Raw genomic sequence first — 21,095 nt, 5'->3', positions numbered from 1 at the left:
AGAAGTGGAGCATAACTTATATTCAACACAACTAAGATGTTTGTTCTTGTAGAGAAGATGTATTCCTGCATTGTGTATAGCTGAAAGTAAAAGTTGGATGGATGGATGGATTCTGTTTTGCTCCATCTTATGCTGCTGTTGATGTGATCGCTGTGCTGCATATTTGCACTAAGTCAAATTCCTCTTTTTTAATCGAATTACTCACTGTGGCTATTAAAATGAATCTTGAATCTTGGATGGATGGATGGATGGATCATTTTTCATACTCCTTGTGTAACATTTTAAAGCGTAGCCTATTGCCATTTGACACCTAAGATTTCCGTTTGTCATGAAGTCACAAATATGACACTGTGCAGAAAATACACAAATATAAAATTCCAAAGAAGCATTTGATGCATACCTTAGGGTGTCATGGACCTTTTCCTCTGTGACCAGTGGTGTAATGTAATGAAGTATTAATACTTAAGTACAGTACTTAAGTATTTTTTCTGAGTATCTGTACTTTACTTGTGGGAAATGGTAAATGGTAAATGGCCTGCATTTATATAGCGCTTTTATCCAAAGCTTTTATCCAATGTACATTCACCCATTCACACACCGATGGCGGCAGGTTACCACGCAGGGTGCTGGCACACCAACGGGAGCAATTTGGAGTTCAGTATCTTGCCCAAGGACACTTCGACATGCAGACTGGAGGAGCCGGGAATCGAACCACCGACCTCTTTTATCCAAAGCGATTCGTGGTCAACCCGCTCTAGCTCCTGAGCTACAGCCGCCACTTGTGTATTTATATTTCTGTCAACTTTCACTTTTACTCCACTACATTTCCCAAATAAAATGGATACTTTTACTCCACTACATTTCCTCCAAGCATCTTATTACAAAGTAAAATCAGAAGAAACTGGGTAGCCGGCAAGCAATAAGGTTTGGCAAATCAGTGCTCCTAGTTTGCAAGTTACGTTAATCACGATCCACACACCATTCCAGTTGGTGGCTGTAATGCAACATAACGTTGTTTGCCAACAGCTATAAAAGTCAAGAAGAAGAAATAGCCTTCCACTCAAGCCCAGGCATGTCTTTTGCTTGATTTTTTTTACAGCATTTACTTATACTTTTACTTTCAATACTTCTACATTTAATATCAGAAAATTACTTTTGATACTTAAGTAGGCCTACAGAAAATATCAGCTTTTACTCAAGTAATATTCTAATGAGTGACTTTGACTTTTACCAAAGTCTTTTTCTGGGAAGATACTGTATATGTAGGCCTAATTTTACTCAAGTATGGTTTTTGAGTAGGCTTCTTTATACACCACTGTCTGTGACCATAATTGCCTATGTGTTGTAGACTTATTTCAACTGCTAACCAGTTTTGATTAAACCTGGGAAAATACTTTTTCTTCTAATTCTAAGTGGCTGGGCTCAATTAAACTATTGAACACAGCTGACCAGACTGGTCTGTACTGATGCAGTGGTTTTATTGTAATTCTAAATGAACTCACTTGAACCTTTGCGCCTGTGCAAATGCAACAAATAGGCTATAGTAGGCCTATGTGGCCTTCATAAGAATGTCTCTCAAATGAGTAGGCTACAACACTGTAGTAGGCTATAAATAATGTAGGTAGGTAGTGTAGGCCTACCTAAATCACTCATATTCAATCTCTAAATTGGACAATCATTTCAAGAGAATTATAATAAACATAAACTTTATGTTTATGTTTAAGACATAAACTTGTCTTAAACTCAGACAAGACCAAATCAATGATGTTCTCTCGGTCCACTGATGGCATCAACAGTTTCTGTATTCGCACACTCCATGGTGTGCAAATTGAAACTGTTGACTCATATAAATATCTTGGTATTTGGCTGGATTCCAAATTGTCCTTTCAGAACCACGTTGAACACCTCGCTAAGAAGTTAAGAGGAAAAATTGGTTTTCTATACAGGAATAAATCCTGCTTCTCACTCTGTACTAGGAAGTCCATTGTTCAATCATTAATTATGTCTGTTTTTGATTATGGTGATGTCGTGTATATGCATGCTGCAGCTTCTGTTTTGAGGCCGCTTGATGCGGTGTATCACAGTGCCCTGCGTTTTATAACAGGTGATACATTTCTTACACATCGTTGTATTTTATATGAGAAGGTAGGCTGGTCCTCCCTGTCGGCTCGAAGGGAACAACACTGCCTTCTATTTATTTATAAAGCCTTGCTCGGGAAGCTTCCCTCTTATTTGTCTTCACTCATTAGTCTGAACAACACATGCTATCATACACGCTCTCAATCACTCATCAGTCTATCTGTACCCCGCGTAAGGACTGAGCTAGGAAAGACTGCATTCTCCTTTTATGCCCCTAACAAATGGAACTTACTCCAGAGCTTTTTAAAACTAGACCACTTAGTCCCCTTGGAGTCTTTTAGAGTGCTCATTGAGGGTACCCTATGCAACAGATGCTCTTGTTTTCTATGATGTTTTATATAATTGTATATTTCTTCTTTTTTATTTTGTTCTTTTATCTATTCTTGTTTGTATTCATGTAACTGCTGTACTGTATGTGTGCATATTGTAATCAGGGCTCCCTTGAAAATGAGAGCATGCTCTCAAGGGCACACCCTGTATAAATAAAGGTTAAAAAAATAAAAAAAAAAAATAAAAAAAAATAATGAAATTACATTTAACAAAGAAACTTGGGGGACCTCAGATTGAGAACCACTAGTCTAAACTACACCAGTGGTTCTCAAACTGAGGTCCCGCATAATAGCCTATGCCAACGGCATTGTAGGGAGCTTAAATTATCAACCTTTTTCACACCAACAACCCCTAATTTAGTCCACATTAGAGCCACAGCCCCCCCCCCTCCTCACGATATTGTTTCTCAGACATTGTTACATATGATTTTGTCCAGAACATGGGCTATATTCTTTCAGACACACATGGATTTAGGGGCGGGGCGTCAATCCGTGGTTGCGGAAGTCCCACCCCATCCATGGATGTATTAAAAGAGCGGCCCCATCTTACAAAAATGTACGAATTAAATTGTTGGTGCTCTGTTTAAACACCGATGTTTGCAACCACAATTATTCTGGCTGGATTCCATGTGGGCGTGACGGCATGTAGTGACGTAGCCTATGTGTGTCTGTAATCATTATAGAGATATATTTATGTCGATGGTAATAATTGTAGAATAGAACAGACAGAACTGTCAGTCTTTTGGGTTAACTTCTTGTAAATGAAATAATGCCAAAGTTTAACAATCAATTTGCTGGGGACCCCCTGGAAGCACCCCACGTTGATACGCGTTGATAGTGCAGCCCATGTGCAGCCTGTTTCCATACAGGCAGTTAAGTGGGCAGCTTGTGGGTCTTTCTGCTGGGTCGGTCGATGTTAGAATAGAATGGATCGTCTGGAAGGACATGATGAGTGGCGATTGGTTAGGTTAGGTCTCTCCGGCTGATCCATTCTAGTATGAGAACCTTTCTGCTGGAGGTGACATTCAGTCGGCTGACGGCCAGTGGGAGCAGTGAGATCCAATACAATATAACGCTTCAACATGGCACAGGCAGTGCAGAAATTGGTGGCAAAAGTACCTACATTGGTCGGCGGTAAGTTAAGTCGTTGCTACTACTACAACATGCGAATAATTATGGGAAGATGCGTGAAAATAAACAGCTTCATTGACAGGCATTAGCTAGCTAGGCTAACGTTAATGTTATGCACACCGTGACCTAACGCTAGCCACAGAGACCGCTAACGTTATGTTAACTGGAGTTAATGTTACCTAACAGAGCAGGAAGTAATCGGCGAAGTGAAAATCTGTCTTATTTCCTTCCTAATTTAACTATGTAACGCTACTGTAAAGGCCATGTAGCTCGTTTGCTAATGCTAGCAAGCAGGACCTCCCTGCAGCACTTTATAGCTAACTATGTGGAACGCAGATAGCCACCGATAGCATGGGGTTAACACCTGAGCCATGACCGCTGCGTTTTCTCTCCTAGCCGCTGTCACCTACTCCAAACCCCGGCTAGCGACCTTCTGGTATTACGCCCGTGTTGAACTGGTCCCTCCTTCCCCTGCTGAGATCCCCAAGGCCATCGAAGGGGCTAAAAACATCATTAAGGGTTTCCAGTCAGGACGCCTTGGACAAACTACAGTGAAGGTGACAGATCTAGACATTTTGTGTCAAACAAGTTATTTGTGTAGATAATGTATGACTCAAACCGAATCCTTTATCAACATTAAATGGACAATAACATATTTTACTTTGGGGTAAAGCTAGCCCCAGAAAGTTACCCTGGTACTGCACTCCGTATATTATAATAATATACTCATGCTGTTCACTTATGACCCCCTAATGCTAATGAGGGTTTTCTGTGTCAATTATGTAAGATTTACCCCATCAACCACAGTGACATACCATGCCAATGGGAAACTACACAAAAATGCATCTAAATTTGAGGGTGAAGTGAATTAGTTTACACACATTTACAAATAAGGACTGGTTTTCATTCTGAATTCCTGTTGTCTTTAACCCTGCTGCAAAAGCAGAGATGACACTAGCCCCTACATCACTCTTCCGGGTATATGACACTTCATCTCCCCTCCAGAGTCCCTTATCCGTCAATAGACTTCCCCCCAACAGTCACTCCCAAGCAGTCTAAATCAGTGATACACACATATTTAAAAGTGTCACAGAAACATTTCAAAGCCACGGATTCAGTGACGTATTTTTCAGCCCCAACTGATTGGCTGCTGTCTGTTGTCAAATCATCAAACTCTTTGACCAATCGCAGTATCCAAGCAGGGCAACTTTGACGATTCTGCGCCAAATAACTTAAATTGATAAGAACTGAAGTTCCACTGCAACATCAAGGCGGGAGCGCTGTTGTCAAAAAAGCACAAGAGCTTTGCCTCTTGCCTTCAATACTCTTTGTCTGCTACATCTGGTACCTACACCTGCAACCGCCGTAAAACGTTAACTTAAGCAAGCAGCTCAACAACCGGCCAATGGATTTCAAAGATGATGTACTTACTGGAAAGAGCGTGACTCAAACTGGTTAACAAGCAAAACGTTTAGTCACTCAGTCACTGGTGAGCCCGGTGAAGTGGTTACCAGCAGCAGTAGTTTGGTTTACGCTGACCGATCTATGTGTTTGTGCGGAACGTTGCTTAATGCATTCAAACGACTGGCCAGACGATTACACCGCGGACCAAATTTCACTTCCGTTGCTGGCAAGTTGACAGCAAACACCATCCATGGCAAACACAGCACGCTCAGTCCTCTCTCGACAACGCTAAAAGCCTCTACTGATTTGCAACGCATGTCTCGCAAGGCTTTCCCAGAGGAAAGGAAAAGCCTGAGCTGGCGTTACGTTAAACCAAACCTGACGAGCAGGCAGCAGATTTGTTTAGCAGTAATGTTAGCTGTGGCTGAGACTAGCTGTGGCTACTAGTGAACCGGTCTTCGCACAATCGGTGTAAGCACTCTCCAAACGGCTTGTTGTGGCAAACATCCACGCATTGAAAGCACTTCATACTCCCAGACCTGGTGTGATCCATATAAAAACTTCTCACGCTTTACTTGAAATAAAACATCCAGTCTACCCGCTAACGGCAGATACTGGGTAGATAATTAGCTTTGGGGAGAATCGATTTGAGTTTATCTTAACTATAGGTGCTGGACCATGATCTGTTTGAAGATCAATAATAAGGAAAACAAATGCGCACATTTACATAAAAAAAACAGTCAACATCATAACATACAACATAATGTATTTTATTTAATTTGGTGGAAGCAGACAACCCATTTCGTTGCAAGTAACAATAATAGAATAAGCAGGGATGCAAACTAGTCACCTTTAGGTAACAGTGAGTCACCTTCCCCAGCGTAGTTCCAGCGTTTAACGGTCGGAAAAAGACGCTAGATGGACACACGGCCTACTTGTTCAAACCAAACGGTACAGATATATTTAGAAACAGGAGAGATCGCATAACATTTTACTCGGACCAAAATGTTTAAAAAAATGTTTGCACCAGTTGCACCAAGTGGTCTTAACTATGCCTGGTCGTAACTCCTACGTCGGTCTTAGTTAAGACCAGTCTTTAGAGTGGATTTATGCTTGTTGCACCAACAGGGCTTACCTCTGATCTTAACTACGCTGGTCGTAGCCATGTGAATTGCCGGGGAATGCCCCCTGATTGGCCCACAAATGTGCCTCGCGCCGTCACCCACTACTGTATGTGCGTCACTACACCCTCCCTCCTCCCACCCCCCTCCTCCTGTAGAAGCCCTGGGGGAAAATGGCGGCGGCGATTAATGACAGGCAGTCTGAATGAAATTGAATGTAACGTTCCCAATTCTATGTATTAAATTCTAAAAAACGACCCTCAACATTTGGGAAGGCTAAGCCACACAACTAGTTCGTTATAATCTAATGTCATGCTTCAAAGGCGACTTTACGACGATAAGGACGGTAAGGATTCAATTACAGCAGGTCTCCGCTGATAGACACGGAGATCTCTGTTACAGGCAGGCACTTCATTACGCCTCCTCCTGACCAGGCGTAAGAGTTACGCCTGGGCGTAGTGAAAAGAAGGCTTAAGCCCTCTTGGTGCAACCGGCGTAGCTGTTAGGTCGTAAAGTTACGACCGACTTAGCTTAAGACCAGTCGTAAGACCAGTTGGTGCAACTGGCCCCTTATGTTCAGACGCGGGGGTGGGCCAAATTCTTCCGGGTCGTGTTAACACTTCCGGCAGTCACGGTGCGAAATACAAGCGTCAGAAGTAGAGATGCACCGAATGATCGGCACATGACCGGAAATGGCTGATTTTCAGCTGATCGGCCGTGACCGGTGACCTGCGCCGGTCAGTCTACATACTGTAGCCGATTCTGTGTGCCGGTTGGCTCCCCCCCTTTTTCACGTGATGTGCGTGCACAACAAAAGCACCGAGACAGGCAGCCACCACACCACACACACGCCAGCATACCTTCCTCATTGTGGAATTTTTTCACCGTCAGTGAAGAAGACAAAGCTCACAGTTTGTCACACATGCAAGTCGAAAATAAGCCGTGGAGACAGAGGTGCGGTCGAGTCCCGCTCGGCTGGAGTCCAGTCTGAGCGGCTCGCTTCACCTCACTGGCCCCTCTCTCTCGGGGTGCATACTCTGCATGTAGAACATGGGAGGGGTCAGAAACTATTCTGTTAGCCTGCCTCAGAGTGGCCTGTTAAAAAATAGACTGCAGGGATGAGTGGTCTTTCACCCCTATAATCTTCCATGCCGTGTGCATCAGACGGACCAGTTTGGACTTAAGTTGGACAGATAGGTTACCGAACCAAGCTGTGATGCCGTTTCTAATAAGGCTATCTAAAACAGACTGATAAAAAAGTAACATACATTTCTTGTCGACACCATGAACTCTGAGGCGGCGTAGAACGTGCAGGCGCTGCATAGACTATCAACGTGGGTGCTCCAGGTTAACGACGGACATAATAATATGGACACAACGACGGACATAATAATAAAAATGCATCTGACTCAAGTGTGCAAGGTTTTCTGTGTGTGACGATCTTTTTTTCGGGTGGCAGATTTAAAAAAAACGCATACGAAATTTCGGACTGTGTGTAAACACCGCCTGATATTCAGACTGAAGATCGTTACTTTAACTCATGAACTCATTTCCCCTACTACTCAAGCGGACTGGTCTGGAGCCAGGCTATAAACTCCTTGTCCATGGATCACATTTTGATGTTCTGTTGCACCCGTTTTCTTTTGGAAAAGTAAATGCATGATAGCTGTGGGATATAGGCTATTGGATTTTATAAACATTTTTATTCATTGTATTTGCACAAAAAAGCTCTGTCCAGCAACCTGGAACACTTTTATTTTGAGATGTGTTTGAGTGAGATGGTCCTACTTCATGCAAATGATAAGAATTGTTATATGAATCTTAATTTTCAAACAAAGTTACAAAAATGTTTGTGTAAGCTGTTAATTATTGTTCTTAGAAAGAAAATCGGAATCGGCAGAAATCGGTATCGGCAAGTCAGACTATTCAAAAATCGGAATTTGGAACTGGCTAACAAAATTGCAATCGGTGCACCCCTAGTCAGAAGAAGACAGTTGTTTTTGTAGCGGACAGTGCAGGGGGTAAAACAAAGAAGGTAGCCTACTACTTTGAGCTTGGTACACAGCAAGCAAGCGGAGTATCCACTGTTAGCCAGGTCAGATAACGTTATCGTCGACAATGACGAGCACTTTCTTGTAAAACATACCTGGACTCCAACAAAGAAAGTTTCAAATGGTTTTCTCTCCTCCGAGCGCCGCTCAAGCCACTTACGTCTATAAGACCCGCAGAGTTAACGTAATTCCCTGGAATGCGAGAATTAACGAGCCAGTTACATGGCGTTGCATTCTTAGACATTGCCGTTTGCTTTTATTTTGTATGTTACATACAATTGGCTAAATTATTAGTTAATTCAGAGTTGGATGATATTGGAGCAGCCGGCCTTTTTCTTTTTCTTTTTTTTTGCCGGAAGTCGTCACACGACCACACAACCGGGTCAAATGGGTGTGGCTACATAAGGTGAATAAAAAACAACAAAAAATATTTTGCAGCAAGAATATTTAATTAGTCTGCATTCAGATCATACTCTGGAACACAGACAACATGCACGCTCCTATCTACAAGTTAATCAATCATCAATGGCACTGGGTGCCCCGCAGCCTGACTGCATTCACTTTCGTTCCAGAGTGACTGGTACTGGAGAGCTATTTGCGATTCTTTGTTGCTGCTAATGGGTTATATTGTGCGCTAGTGTTGGAGTATTCGAGACCGGTCTCAAGACCACATTTTGATGGTCTCGTCTCAGACTCGCCCTCCATCGGTCTCATCTCGGTCTCGGTCTCGGTCTCGGTCTCGTCTCGGTCTCGGGCAAGCCGGACTCGGGATTTTATTTCAGGACCAGCCGAAACCACAACTGCAGTGACATCATTCCTTGCCTGTGTATATATCTTTTTTTACTGTGATTGGGTGTAAAAATCCTTCCTTTAATCGCAATCGCAACCAATAACCTTGCAGTTTGAAAGTTTCTAATGCTGTATGTAGCCACTCCCCTCACATTCATGCACAAAGGAAGACAACACAGGTCAAAAAGGTGGCTGGAGACAAACCACAAAGGGGGGGGGGGGGGGTCATAGGTCATAAGGTGTTTTTCATTCTGTCCACTGTGTTGAGCCTTTCTGAAGGTCAGTGATATGAGAGTGTTTCAGATCAAAGGATTGCATTCTGTCACTGAGTATATACTGTACAGCCATTTATATTTTACTATAATTCCTAAATACATGTAGGCTAATGATTTATTTTGTTGTTAGTATTAGTAGAGCAATAGTCTAAAGGTTAAATTGTCGCGTATAAATGGTCTTAAAAATGGTCTCGCATTTGTCTGGTCGCCCGCCCTCGGTCTTGGTCTTGTCTCGGTCTCGCCCCCCCTCGGTCTTGGTCTTGTCTCGGTCTCGCCCCCCCTCGGTCTTGGTCTTGTCTCGGTCTCGCCCGCCCTCGGTCTTGGTCTTGTCTCGATCTCACCCGCCCTCGGTCTTGGTCTTGTCTCGGTCTCGCCCCCCCACGGTCTTGGTCTTGTCTCGGTCTCGCCCCCCCTCGGTCTTGGTCTTGTCTCGGTCTCGCCCCCCCTCGGTCTTGGTCTTGTCTCGGTCTCGCCCCCCCACGGTCTTGGTCTTGTCTCGGTCTCGCCCCCCCTCGGTCTTGGTCTTGTCTCGGTCTCGCCCCCCCCCACGGTCTTGGTCTTGTCTCGGTCTCGCCCCCCCCCACGGTCTTGGTCTTGTCTCGGTCTCGCCCCCCCACGGTCTTGGTCTTGTCTCGGTCTCGCCCCCCCTCGGTCTTGGTCTTGTCTCGGTCTCGCCCGCCCTCGGTCTTGGTCTTGTCTCGGTCTCGCCCACCCTCTGTCTTGGTCTTGTCTCGGTCTCGCCCGCCCTCGGTCTTGGTCTTGTCTTGGTCTCGCCCCCCCTCTGTCTTGGTCTTGTCTCGGTCTCGCCCCTCCTCGGTCTTGGTCTTGTCTCGGTCTCGGGTTAGGTGGTCTCGACTCCAACACTATTGTGCGCATTGCTTGGCCCTTGTATTAGCGACGTTGAAATTCGAATGAATTATCTGCATGTCTACTCATTTGCTTGCGGTAATCAGCTTGATTCTGCGGTGGGCCTGAGTATGTAACCGCGGTAATGTGATAACCACGACAGCCCTAGACAACACTGTTATCTCCTCAGCATTACCGTGACTACTCAAAGAATGATGCAAGGTAGCAGGCACACATGATTCACACAATATAATGCTGTCTGTCAAACTCAAGGAATTGACAGGTGACTGGCACAGCTTATGTTGGCCCATAATTTACACAAATAATGAACACATTTTCACAGAGACTATTGAGCTGGCTAATTAGAGTAGAAATCCAACATAAATGGCCAGTAAAGAGGTGATGCATCACAACATGAAATAATCTAATGGAAACACTGGTTTGTCATTTGAAAATGTTGGCTTGAGACTAAAATGTCTTGCGATGCCTTCACTCACTCATAGGGCCATCCTCCATCATTGAGCTGTTGAAATTGCGAGTGGTGGTGAGGAAATTGGCCATGTCAATGGGCAGAGAGGTCAGAGTGACTTATAGAGCTGCTGGCCGCAGCTAATAAATGGGCAAAAGTGGATTGTCTGGCAGGAAAAAAAATTCTCAGACGTTTTGTCTGATAAATAATATCCCTGGCTGGCAAATGCAAGTGTTGGCTAATTTCAATGTGTTTTTCTCACAGGATGCGTTAAGGAATGGACTGGTGGCCACCGAGGTGCTGATGTGGTTCTATATCGGAGAGTGCATCGGCAAAGGAGGCCTTATTGGCTATGCTGTCTGAATTCTGGACTGTCCTTGTGCTTTTGAGCGTTGTATGCTCAACTTTCCTGCACCAATCTTGGGATCCAATAAATAAATGTCTATTGTTTAAGAACTACATTGTGTGTTTTTGAGTGCTTGCTTTCTTGGTATAGGCAACTAGAAGGGCATTTTAATATAACCAACATGCATTTATCAGGTATAAAAACAACAGTTTTAAAACCTAATGTGTTACTTATAGCATACACTTAGCAATACCTATTACAGTAAAGTTACATCCTCAACAATGGATTGAACCCAACTAAAATGACACAAAGTCTAACAAAAGTATGTAATTGTCATGGAAATAAATACATAGCCGTAGTTTATACTGTTCCCAGTCCACCATTAAATATTGGTTATTATTTACAGTTCTTATCTGGGTTAGTTAACGACTGAATAAATAATGCAAAACCAGCAGTGCAGTCAAGCTATATCTACTCCTTTTGGATAATCTATTCTATGCATACATGTATTCTTATGTATCGAGCATTGACTGTATGTATCGAGGCAGTAACTCAATAATCAGATCTAAAAAATGAATTATCTCAACATGTCATATTTGTATGAACTGGTAGCTAAGCCAATTGGATGGTGTACAGTACACTACAGTATGTGACAGGATGTAAACTGGGTCTTGTTTTTACATTGGAGTGAAGCTGTGAGAGAGCAAGTGCGGAGGGATCTGCAAAGAAACCAAACCGGGGGATGTTGGCATTTCTGGCGAACTATTTACATTATGTCAAGTGATTGGATTCACGAAATGGCCATTGATTCATTCTGAATATCAGGCTCCACAAATCGTAAAATAGAATATTTTACGATTTTAAATTAAAATAGCCCAGATGAAAATTCGAATTCATATTATAATAATAGGCCCCTCTCAATTAAAATGTCACGTCTCACAAACGTCAGTCCGCGCTCCGCATTAAAGAAGAACTCACCCTCCTCTCCTCATCAAGGCCAGCAAGGGTGTTTGCCATCCGCCATTAACGATAAATAGGGGAAGAAGAAGTTACGGTAAGAAATTTTGTAATAATCAAGTGATTCCCTTGAAGTATCTGTTTTATTTCTTTCCATCTTCAAAGGGGTTTTCTGTGGTGAGCTTGGCAACCAACAGATGGCGCCATAAGGACGATAAAATACTCTTCAAGTAACACTAACGGTATCACTGAAAGTCAAAGAACCGTCAGAACAGGTGGTTTGCTGACTCGCTGTAAATGGGTTGTAGGCCTACTTGTTTCACACACCAGTTAGATATTTTAATTGATCAATTCAAACTCACTACCTGAGTATTAATAACTGAAAATGTTAGACCTGTCCTTGACTTTGCTGATGCTCAGACACATGCACTGATGCACACATCTATATTATAAGCCAAAGGGAGCAAGTGGGCAATGTTGGTTCTCTGTTCTCTGTTTCAATTTTTGTCCCACTGATGATGTCATAAGCATTGTGTCATAAGATGATTTTGCATAATATGAGGCATTGTGACATCACTGATGATATCAGTGATGTCATAAGACTGATGATGTCATAAGAGCAAAATCATCTTTTTTCAGATTTTTTCCAGATTTTTTATTATTATCCCCCATTAGTGTTTTATTTTTATTTTTTTATCCTGGTTGCTGCTCCACCCTCTGCCGATCTTGGGAGAGCCGAAACTAGCTCCATGTTTCCTCCGAGACATGGGTAGTAGCCAGCCGCTTCTTTTCACCTGACAGGGGAAGCTTCACCAGTAGGACATAGCATGTGGGAGGATCACGCTATTCCAACGAGTTTCCCTCCCTCCGAACAGGAATGACCAGAGGAGGCACCACTTCAGCGACCAGGATATTGCATGTTTTGGTGAGGGGTTCCTATATGAAGGAAACCCCCAGGGGGCACGGGGAGAACATGAAACTCCACCCAGTAAGGCCCTTTTGACGACCCCACCCGGGGGGTGGGCACTTGAGGACATGCGGACGGGCACGCACTCCTTCAGAGCTCACAGCGTCCCAGGTGGGAATCAAACCCAGGACCTTCTAGCTGTGAGGCGACAGCGCTACCACTGCGCCACCGTGCCAGGTGAGAAAAATCATCTTATGACATCACTGATGATGTCATAGGCGCTGATGTAAACTTAAGGGGCACACACACACCCCCCGTGCACACGTAAACTTAAGGGAAATAACATTTTGTGAGCAACACACACACACGCCTGCGCGTGCCAATAGAGCAGGTGAGGCCACACAGCGGGTGAGCTGCGTATGTGAGCTGCAGGGCAGGTGAGCCCAGGAATCGAGCGTGTGTAGCTGTAATTAAATGCCTTAAAACAATCATTAACTAAATCCATGTCAGATAGATCTATTATAGAATGACTAAATGCTAATTTAACAAAATAAACATTACACAATCTGGTCCAGTCAATATTAATCTTATGCTAAAATAAAATAAAAAATCATCTAGAAAACACAACAATCAATTCATTTATTCAAGTCTTTATTGAGAACTATCAATGAATAATTCTTGTCATTAAAATAAAAGTCCTTTTTGAATAATAATTATACTCTGGTTCTCCTTTATATCAATAAACAAGACATTAAATAGAGGTTAGTTCAAGTGAAAAAAAATATTTTTTGTTTAGCAACAGATTATGTAATTACAGCCAGATTAGCAATAACTTGTCAAAATGTCCCTCTAAATGAGTTGAAAGGGTAATATGTTTGTGTGCTGTAATAACATTAACATTTTATACATTACCCATACCCATCATAAGAGTCAGTGTAACATTGTAATTGATGATGCAATAGCAATATTGCTAACAATATGCTAATAATGTAATGACTCAAGCATAAGAAGAATGTAGTTCATCATTTGACATTATTACATAATAATTACAAATCTGTTACACCCTTTGTTTTTATACATTTAGAGGGATATTTTATTACATTTTTACATTATCCAGCAGTTAGATCATCAGTTGCAACATGGGGTAACACTTTTCATTGTATTGTAGCCTACTCGTGTGATTAAGTAGAAATTATAGTATATAGACAGGAGGAAACTATCAGCACTTTGTGACTTGACAGCACAATACACACCTTATAATGTGATGTTTAGAGTGATGTATATATTAAAAAAAAGAAAAAAAGGAGACACATTCGTGAGGACTTCAAAAATAAACAAATTCATAACTTCATTAATGTAGTTTGGGACTGGGACAGTTTCCAATTACTTCAAAAATATACAGTATTCCAAAGGCATTACTGTATATTATGAGAAACAAAAGATATACAAAACATTCTCACATTTCCAGTAATTGAATCAGAGGGGGTATCAGTGTTCACTTGATTTGGCAGATCTTCACTGAGGTTCCAACTCCGAAGCCTGGATAGAGGGCCTCAACAAACGTGGTCTCAAACCTGTGTAGCAGCGTCATGGTGTTGCCTATGCTGTAGAACGCCAGGACGCCTGCCGTGTGGTCCAGGTAGACGCCTATCCTGGGGGAGTGGGGGGCGTCGATGGCCTTGTCCACTCGGTTGTGCCAGGCGGAGTAGCCTGTGTCCGAGCAGAGCAGACTCCAGGACTTGTCGTTGTAGCCCAGCAGACACAGCGAGCCTTTGCCCTTGCGGCTGATGCCTCTGTAGGCTACACCCACGGAGAACTCCCCGCTCCACTCGATCTCCCAGTAGAAGCGGCCTGCGGACAGGGCTTCCCGGCACAGCACCTGGGCGAAGCTGTCGAACCTCTCCGGCGCTTCTACGTAGGGCTGCAGCTCCCTGGTCCGGATCACCTTCCTGCTGCTGTCGGACAGGTGCAGCTCCTTGTAGGCCGTGTTGGGGTCCAGTCTCAGCTGGCAGAAGTCTGAATGAGGAGAGTCAATACAGTTCTATTGTCTATATTGGCTGAGTTGAGAAAGGGTCAAAAGTCAGGTAAATGGACCAGATACTTACATTTGATAAAGTCTGCCCTGCTTTTGGGCTCTGGAGGAGGAGCACTGTCCACTGTCATTTCTTTGACTGGAGATGGAGAAGCAATATGTCAGACAACAATGTGTATTATACTCAACTGCATATGCCCACACCCAGTACTTTTGTTTATTTGCTTTATCAATTCTTCTCCGCCCCCTTTTTGTCACGTTTTTTTCTGATTTAGATTTAGACTAGCACATCTTTATCTTTATCTTTATTGTTTATTGAAGCAGGGACAGTACACAATAAATATATTGCACCAGAGATAGCTAAAAGCTAATTTGCATCTGTAGTCCCTGGGCACACAGAGTCCTGTGCGCACACAGTACATATCAAATACAGCAATTAAAGGAAAATCCTAATGTCTAAAGAATCAAGATACATGACAAAAAATGATACTTACTATTAGCAAGATACAACATATACAATGCGCATAACAGTAAAAATAGAACACATAGAGGTAGATAGCAATCCACTAAAATCACACATTGGCAAATGGTAAAAAATAAATGACATAGCACAGAGAGAAACAGTATATGAGCCGAGGCCACACCAATGACTATAGGTGGCCGCAGGACTGACCCTCCTCCGATACATGTGTAGTCGCCAGTCGCTTCTTTTCACTTGACAGCGAGGAGTTTCACCGGCAGGACTTAGCGCTCCCCCCTGAACAGGCGCCCCAACCGACCAGAGGAGGCAGTGTGCAGTGACTACGACTCATACACCCCACCGGCATACACGGCCAATTGTGTCTGTAGGAACGTCTGACCAAGCTGGAAGCACCGCTGCCGGGGAATTGCAATAAGTGAACTCCAAGTCGTCTATTGCTATAGGAAATGGCAATGCTCACCTCTGCTCCTTCTATCTAATGTCCGACTTTCTGTAGTGTAGACTGGCACCTCATTCACTGTAAGACATCAAAAATTCATATTCAGACTTTCTGTAGTGTAGACTGGCACCTCATTCACTGTAAGACATCAAACAGACTGGGACCTCATTAAGTAAGACATCAAACAGACTGGGACATCATTAAGTAAGACATCAAACAGACTGGGACCTCATTCACTGTAAGACATCAAACAGACTGGGACCTCATTAAGTAAGACATCAAACATACTGGGACCTCATTAAGTAAGACATCAAACAGACTGGGACCTCATTCACTGTAAGACGTCAAACAGACTGGGACCTCATTAAGTAAGACATCAAACAGACTGGGATGGGACCTCATTAAGTAAGAGATCAAACATTCATAATCCGCAATTTTCTGGAGTTTGGTTTTCCAACTTGTAGCAATTGTGTTTCCAGTGCTGAGGTCAGACCTGACTTGGAGATCTTCTGTAGCTCCTCTCTGCCATACTCCTCCAGACGCTCTTTGATCTCAGCCACAGCTTTCCTGGCAACCCCAAAGGAGAAGTCGGGGTTCACGGTCACTCTGGGTATGAAGCCGTCATCAGTCGGGGTGCAGAGGTAGTTGAAATTCTGATGGTCAAAGAAATTGTGTCATATAATCGAGCTTCATGATAAAGATGAATAAACATCAACATGAGTTAGATTTGGGGAGGTGGGTGAGAAGAGGAGAAACAGAGATAACTTGCTAAATTTGAGCCCAATGATCATTCCATCATAGCATACAAATATTTCCCACATGTCTATCCAGGGTCTTGACTTGTTAGTTGATTGATGGATTGTAGATTTAATGTAATGGCTTCTCATTATGTTGGAGATAATTTTGTGACACAGTCTGTTGCATATTTGTTAATGAATGGTGCCCAATTTATGGATCTGATTTGACTAATTCATAAACTATTTGTGTAATAGGCCTACAGTCCATAAATGCTACATGCAGTACAACATTGGGGGTTGATAAGCTTAAATAAAAGCATGAAATCTCCTTTTTTAACCCACAAACAAATCTCAGTAGAGAAATGTGTCAATCAAAAATTGATGAATATGTGCTGGAGGTTTTATTGCTAAAACTACAGCACTTCATCCACTAATATCATTGCTAACTATATTCACAGTAATGTTCAACCACTGTGAGTGGTATTTAAGACAATCTGTTCAAAGGCCACACCCACACATGTAGTAATCAATAATCCACATTGAGATATTGACTAATTGTATGGCATTTGATCAACCACAAATTAGAGTGTTTCCCCTCTCATTTATGGCTTTGAGAGAGACCTGCTTTCTTCTGAATGAATCAATATCACATTGAAATTCTGTTTTTGACTGTATAGTTACTCCCTTACACATGGGATGGTTGCTCCACGGTGAACATTAACATGACGACTCATCATCTGTTACTTCCGTTACTTCTTAAATCGGTAAATGCTGTCGACTATACGTCACCTGCAAGAAATGAATGTGGTCCTCAGTGCTGTACAGCTGCTTGAGGCCAGTCTCCTTCTTCTTCAGCTCATCAATCTCCTGCTCCAGGCGCTCGGTCAGCGCCTCGGCCTGGTTGAAGGCAGACTTCTCATTGATGCCGATCAGCTTGGTCACCTCTGACCTCATCCTCTCGATGGAGCGAATCATTTCCTCAAACATCTTCTGGCTCTCCACCATGGCTCTCTGGGCTGAGCTCTGGACAGGAGACCCAGGATGTCAGTGTTTTTAGCTGCTACTAAGTTCCCTTAATAAGGCCTCTCTGGTGAACTACACTGTCATCAACAGATCTGCTTTGGCTTATTAAGAATCGACAGTGATGGAGTCGACTAGAGCTGCAACGACTAGTCGATTATTGAGATTAATTGATTAGTCGATCGACAGAAAATTGATCGCCAACTATTTTTATAATCGATTAATCGTTTAGACCAATTTTTAAGAAGAAGGGGGGAGGGAAATCCAGCTCCTTAAATGTGAATATTTTCTGGTTTCTTTAGTCTTCTATGATGACAGTAAACTGATTATCTTTGGGTTCTGGACTGTTGGTCAGGACAAAAATAAAAAATAAATACATTTGAAGATGTCATCTTGGGCTTTGGGGAAAAAGTGATCAACATTTTTCATCATTTTGTGACACTTTATAGAACAAACGATTAATCAGTTAGTTGAAAAAATAATCAACAAATTAATCGATAATGAAAATAATGGTTTGTTGCAGCTCTAGGGATGACAGGATTCCAATCATTGCAGTAAGGAAGTTTGTGGTGGTTAAAATAGCACTGATCCAGACTGAGGATGTATTCCTTACTTTCAGTGAGTCCACAGCAGTCCGCAGCTCCTCCAGCTCCTTCACCCTCTCCTGGCATTTCTGCCTAATCTCAGCTTGGGAAACTCCCAAGAGTTTCTGTTGATGGAATGAGAATGACACATTTAATATTCACCTTCTTCACTTTCTGCAAAGCAGTCCCTTGCATAATTACATTTGCACTGCCTTCCATCTTTTGAGCTTAATTTATGATGCAGTGTTTCATCATAAAAGTTATGCTGAGGAGGTCATCAATCTTGTTATGTCTTATTGTTGGTTAATACACCAGTTTTGATCTCAGTGTGATCATTGTTGCCTTGTTGCAGTGAAAGTCTATGTGGTGCCATCTTACGAGATATAAAGCCTCATAATTAATGCTTCGGTAGAAGGATTCTTTCTCATCAAGGAATAGCTGGGGAGATTGTTCTGTTTGTCCAATAAACCCTGCTCAAAGAATCTTCTTAGCATGGCCGGCTTTTATCTGAGAGGGAGAGGGGGGGGGGGGGAAATCTGTCATGGAATCCTGGCCATGTCAGGAATGTGAAAGTAGCGCTGTGGGACTTTTGAAAGAGATGTTTGAAGGTACACAGAGGACTGACATGCAGCAGAATGGAGGGCTTCTGATTCAGTTTTGACTCAAGCCCACCAACTCATTCTTCAAGATAAGCTTGAGGAATGCAGGGAATCTAGGGAGGTGGGGCAGGGGGGGTACAGGGAATCTAGGGAGGTGGGGCGGGGGGGGGGGGGGGGGGGGGTAAACTGAGAGGGGGATGGGAGGGGGATGGGAGAGAGTCAGATGGAGAGTGAGAGATGTGTGAGACTCAGGTTGTAAATCTGGGGATGAGAGAAGACAGACTCCCCATTAGTAAAGGAAGCATCAAGAAGAATTAACTTCTTTACTAAATAGATTTGAACATTAGTGCTTTATGTATTGGGTATCCATTGGCCTTTGTTTTTGATGTGGATGACTAGGCTTAGTATTGCTGGATTGGCTTGCACTCTAAAAGCCCATAATGCTTGTTGTATGATACTGGATAGTGATATGAGATATAATGTGCGTGCGTGCGTGCGTGTTTGTGTGTGTGTGTGTGTGTGTGTGTGTGTGTGTGTGTGTGTGTGTGTTTTAATGGACTGTGTAATCTGTCTTTTGTATGTCTTATGTCTGCTGTAGGACCCAATTCTCCCCCTGGGGGTTGGGAGTTAAGTTCACCATCATCATTCATCTTGTAAAAAAAAAAGAAAAAGGAAAAAAAACATATCACTGGCTGACATGAAAATAGCCTTCATAAATCCCTCATGCATACATTGTCATTGCTCAGAATTATGCAGATTTATACTAGCTGCCGAAACTTCTTATCTAGTCTAGAATGCTTTACACACCATTTGATTGGTGAGTCATTTGAATGTGAGTGAGGTGTTGAAGGCCTTGACTCCCAGTAACTTGTGGCATTCCAGTTTCACCACAGGCTCACTCCCACAGGTGGGAATCTTCCTGGGCAGAATGAAGTCATGTTTCTGTGGTATCTTTCCCACAGCTGGAACACCGCACACTCTAAAAGGCGTTTTCAGAGCTGATAACCGAGACCCTCCTGCATCCATACAGCGAATCAGAGGGCTTCATTTGTTTTGGCGGGTGAGCGCCTGCCAGGCTTGCTGATAACGTTGGTGAACTGGGTCAAAGTACACGTACAACCACTAGAGTGCGGGGGTAGCAGTTTGGCAATAACACCACATCTGCCTTTACTCACATGACTTCAACAAGACGGTCCTGTTTAATCCTCATGTATGTGATTCTTGTCAAAAGATCTCCCTGTGAAAAACTTTGAGTCTGTTAGAGCTGACTTCTGCCTTGACTGAGCCCTGTACTTTCAGCTTGGTGTTTCTGTCATACAAAGTGAATGTACTGGTTACCTGTCTTCATCGTGTTATCATGACATGACACCTTCGTTTCCTGAGAAGTTGATTGCAAGTGATTTTTCTCAAATGAACAGCACTGCTATGACTGTGTCCTACAGTTTCTAGGCAACTCCTTAAGAGCCATCAACAGAAACAGGAAGAGTGACTGCTCCTTACCTGTTTCTCACTCCTCTCCGCCTCAGCGGAGACAATGTCGTGGCCCCTGTGTTCACTGACTGTGCAGATCGCGCAGATACACATCTGGTCCGTCCGACAGAAGAGCTCCAGGGACTTCTGGTGCTGCGGGCAGATCTTCCGATCCAGGTTCCCCAGCTCGTCCACCAGCTTGTGCCTCTTGAAGGTGGCTGATTCATAGTGGGGCTTCAGGTGCTTCTCACAGTAGGACGCCAGGCAGTTCAGGCAGGACTTGACGGCTTTGAGTTTCTTGCCAGAGCAGAAGTCACAGGGCACGTCGCTGGGCCCGGCGTAGGTGTTCCCCGCCGGGGCTGCGTGGAGGTTGAGGTTCAGGCCACTCTTCTTGATCTTCTCAGCCACCATGTTCAGAGTGGCGTTGGGGCGCAGCACGGGTCTCTGGGTGAAAGTGATCTTGCACTGGGGACAAATGTAGATCCCTGTGTAGTCCGCTTCGTTCCAGTAGCCGCTGATGCAGTCCATGCAGAAGCTGTGGCCACAGGGGATCGCCACCGGGTCCCTCAGGAGGCTCACACACAGGGGGCAGCTGAAGTAATCTGGGGACGTGCGCTCAGCCATTGCGACAGGCACACAAAACACAGTCAGACCTGCAGAGACAGGGAGAGAATGCCAGAGGCAGACAGGGACACCGTCGAGTGCGCCTGGGAGCCCGCCCTCAAGGACTGTGCTACAGCCTGCCACAGACAGGACCTACTTGTATTTCTGAATTCCAGAGGTTATTGATTGAAAGCAGACTAGGCCCTCCCCCATCGAGCCCTGCCCAGTTCAGATAAGCAGGTTGAGCAAAGGCTGCAGGAGATTTAGGGAGAGAGAGGGAGGGAGAGATGGAGGGAGGGATGGTGAGAGAGGGAGAGGGAGAGAGAAAGGGAGTGGGAGAGAGAGAGGGGGCGGGGGCGGGCATAC

The 21,095-nt window shown here is 43.7% G+C and overlaps 2 protein-coding genes across 2 annotated transcripts; one reads left to right on the top strand and one right to left on the bottom strand.

Annotated features, from left to right (window-relative positions):
- The first annotated feature begins 3,467 nt into the window (after window positions 1–3,467).
- atp5l (ATP synthase, H+ transporting, mitochondrial F0 complex, subunit g) lies at window positions 3,468–11,013 on the top strand. Its single transcript, XM_083638183.1, has 3 exons — window positions 3,468–3,602; window positions 3,996–4,156; window positions 10,819–11,013. Exons 1-3 carry the CDS (start codon window positions 3,551–3,553, stop codon window positions 10,915–10,917), a joined length of 312 nt encoding a protein of 103 aa, XP_083494309.1. The 5' UTR covers window positions 3,468–3,550; the 3' UTR covers window positions 10,918–11,013.
- Window positions 11,014–13,417: 2,404 nt separating this feature from the next.
- ftr82 (finTRIM family, member 82) lies at window positions 13,418–20,840 on the bottom strand. Its single transcript, XM_083641988.1, has 7 exons — window positions 20,157–20,840; window positions 18,087–18,182; window positions 17,243–17,476; window positions 16,210–16,369; window positions 15,738–15,794; window positions 14,870–14,935; window positions 13,418–14,780 (listed from the first exon to the last, which is right to left on the bottom strand). The coding sequence occupies exons 1-7, from the start codon at window positions 20,748–20,750 to the stop codon at window positions 14,260–14,262; spliced, it is 1,728 nt and encodes a 575-aa protein (XP_083498114.1). The 5' UTR covers window positions 20,751–20,840; the 3' UTR covers window positions 13,418–14,259.
- Window positions 20,841–21,095: the final 255 nt, after the last annotated feature.

The sequence above is a fragment of the Poromitra crassiceps genome, assembly GCF_964638095.1.
Source record: "Poromitra crassiceps genome assembly, chromosome: 1".
Taxonomy (NCBI): Eukaryota; Metazoa; Chordata; class Actinopteri; order Beryciformes; family Melamphaidae; genus Poromitra; species Poromitra crassiceps.
The sequence above is the reverse complement of the archived record's forward strand: the minus strand, read 5'-3'. Positions and strand labels throughout refer to the sequence as shown.